General features: G+C 36.6%; 1 protein-coding gene across 1 annotated transcript; it reads right to left on the bottom strand.

Annotated features, from left to right (window-relative positions):
* Positions 1–957: 957 nt before the first annotated feature.
* On the bottom strand, positions 958–2001 carry LOC145060245 (uncharacterized). The gene has a single exon (XM_079007948.1). It carries the CDS (start codon positions 1999–2001, stop codon positions 958–960), a length of 1044 nt encoding a protein of 347 aa, XP_078864074.1.
* Positions 2002–3324: the final 1323 nt, after the last annotated feature.

Here is a 3324-nt window from a genome sequence, read left to right as displayed (position 1 = left end):
CAGATTTGGAGTTGGAACAAGTTTTGGATTTGGAATCAGAATTGGTTTAGAACTGGAATTAAGGCATATCACGACTCTTGAAAAGGAAATGAACTACATTTTAGAAAAGTTTTAGAAAAATCAAATTTGTCAAAAATCAACGGTCAACGGTCAAAATATTGCAACTGGTCCGCACAATCCCCGACAACGAACCGAAAAGGGGGCACACAAAGACTGTGAAACCGGACACAAAGGACTTGTCTAGAAAAAAAGAATTGGATCATTCTAAGACTGGTCTTAAAAAGATTGAAGATACGAGATCGGTATGGAGCCGCCAATCATGCATCTCTAGTTTTAAGAGGTATACCGATTTTTTTTTGATGATCTTTTCAATCATGCAATTGGGCCTCTAATTTTCCTCGATCTTTTATTTGGATTAATTATTTATATTATGAAATTAAACAATTTCCCACAGAGAGATATAAATCAACATATTTTTAGCTTCAAGGTGCGTTTAGGTAAATTTTATTCCTCATGCATATCATATTGGTTTCCTAAAAAATCCATCTGAATTATAAGAAATAAACATTCCGCAAATTTGATGAAGTTTATATCAATATTCCAAGAAACAAATATACATTAAATTCTTAAGTTAGATAAAATTTATGATTTGGATAAAGTTTTGAAAACAAGAATGCAAAACAAATAACCAAAATATCTCTTTGATTAATTGGAAAATCACTCAAAACCAATGTTTTTACAATCTGTTCTCATAATCATAAACTCGATTATAGATAGGTATATATAGCCTAACAAACCAACTTGTATTAGACTAGGAAACTTATGACCAACTTGCCATAAACTAAACTTTCCATAAATTAGATTGCTTGGTCTCCAAGTCCTCATCGACTTAGGATTCCAACAATCACCCCCGAATCTCTAAGTCCTTTTAGAGAATTCTTCAACCCCGATCTGTATTTAAAAAACGGATTCGTCACTGTCGTCACGTTCCGAAAAATCACCGTCTTGTAATTTTTGGAGTCGTTCCGGACATTCAGAAGCAAAATGACCTGGTTTGTCACACCGAAAACAAATTACCTTAGATCGGTCTTTTTCCCTTTTTTTCCGATTTTTGTGACAACAACAATTACAATTTTTGCAATTAGAATTGGGCTCCCCTCCTTGGGCTTGTGATGAGTTATTGTGTTTATTTCCTTGTAGGCTTTTATTTGATTTGGGCCCATTTGAACCACCCGATCCGGATCCATTGCTATGACTATATCCACCGGATCCTCCTGCCCCTTTTCCTTTCGCTCCACTCTGTAACCTCAACGCACCTATACCACCAGACGACGACTCACCTCCATCTCCGGTCGATTTTTCAGCAAATAGAACCCTCGATTGTCCTTCTCCAGCATCGACTTCCCTTATTCTTTCTTCATATGCCTTCAATCGACCCACTACGTCTTCAAACCCTACCGATTTTAAATCTAGTACTTGTTCAAGAGATGCAACGATGTGAATGAAGTTTCTGGGTAATGATTTGAGGAATTTCTTCACCAATTTTGATTCCTCAATCATTTCTCCTAATGCCGACGATGTAGACGCGATTCCGGACAGCTTTCCGGCAAAGCTGTCGATTGTTTCTGACTCGAGCATCTTCAGGCGATCGAATTCCGACATCAAGGTTTGTAATCCCGCTTCTTTGACTCTATCTGCGCCCACATTACGTGCTCTAATCGCATCCCATAATTTCTTGGCCGAATCCTGATCTCCAATCTGCATTATGAGGTTTTCTGGTAGGGCTTGATATAGCAAACCCATGGCAAGGCAGTCCTTTTCTTCATTGACATCGGTTCCTGGATCAATCACAGTCCAGGCTTTGTGGATGCGTAAGACAACCTTCATATGCATTGCCCACACGGTGTAGTTAGTGGATGTAAGCATCGGACACGAAACTAAGGTTGTCCCAACCTCCTTCACTCTCACCGGAGCTTCTCCTTCTCCCCCTGTATCTGTCATGTTGACCTGACTCGTCAACAGGTACAAATCGATCTCACAGCTTCTCAACCTAAGCTCTGATACCAATTAAAGTTTTGAAAACAAGAATGCAAAACAAATAACCAAAATATCTCTTTGATTAATTGGAAAATCACTCAAAACCAATGTTTTTACAATCTGTTCTCATAATCATAAACTCGATTATAGATAGGTATATATAGCCTAACAAACCAACTTGTATTAGACTAGGAAACTTATGACCAACTTGCCATAAACTAAACTTTCCATAAATTAGATTGCTTGGTCTCCAAGTCCTCATCGACTTAGGATTCCAACATTGGATTCATACCATTGTTACATGAAATAATTACAACTATGAGTCACTGTCATAGAACTTTGTTATGATAGAGCTTTGTAATGTTCACTAGCAATGTCATAGAACTTTTGTTATGATAGAGCTTTGTAATGTTCACTAAAATGTTATTTTTGTTTATTTAGAAACTAAAATTAGGGCTGACAATTCTCGACACGACTCGAAATAAATGGGTTTAGGTTAAGTTTTTCAACCTGCTAACCCACCAACCCGTTTATTAAACGGGTCATATATGGGTTTCTCAAAAAATAAACGGGTTGACCCGCCAACCCGTTTATATTTTTAATAAAAAAATTATTTTATTTTAAATGTATTTATGTATCAAGTATTAATATTTAATAAGTATTATATAATATATACCATTGATTCATAGACCATTTGACTGTTTTGACATTTTGACTCGTGGTGGATGGTCTAAGGTCGTAAGTCGTGACCTATAAGGCTAAGTCTGTAACACGTTTCTATGAATGATTTTAATTTTCATTTGGATGTTTAAGACTTAAATGTCTAAAATTCGGACCCACGAACCCAAATATGACCCACGAACCTGCCAACCTGTAAACCCGTATAAATAAATGGGTTGGTGGGTCATATATGTGTTTATGTTCCAAACCTGCCAACTCGTGACCTGTATATTTAAATGACATATTTTGACCCGCCAACCCGCGACACGCCAACGTGAACACGACACGGTTGCCAGGCCTAACTAAAATCCATACATAAGTTGGGTATAATCTTTTTATCAATTGATTAATGTAACATGACATATCATTTTTATTATGCATTATTATTATTTCAATATTATTGGGTATTGACCCCAGTAGATAAAGCAATTTGGGTCAAGAACTGACGATGTAAATTATTTGTTGAATTGTTGGTCTTTTTTAGTATATTTGTAAGCCCGCTATCAAGTAAATGGAGTGATTACCTAATAGCACAATGCACATTCCTGTCAAGTAGTTAATGGGAAT

The sequence above is a fragment of the Lactuca serriola genome, chromosome 6 (genome assembly GCF_051521515.1).
Source record: "Lactuca serriola cultivar US96UC23 chromosome 6, Lser_US96UC23_V15, whole genome shotgun sequence".
Lineage (NCBI taxonomy): Eukaryota > Viridiplantae > Streptophyta > Magnoliopsida > Asterales > Asteraceae > Lactuca > Lactuca serriola.
This window is presented reverse-complemented; position numbering and strand designations above follow the sequence as displayed.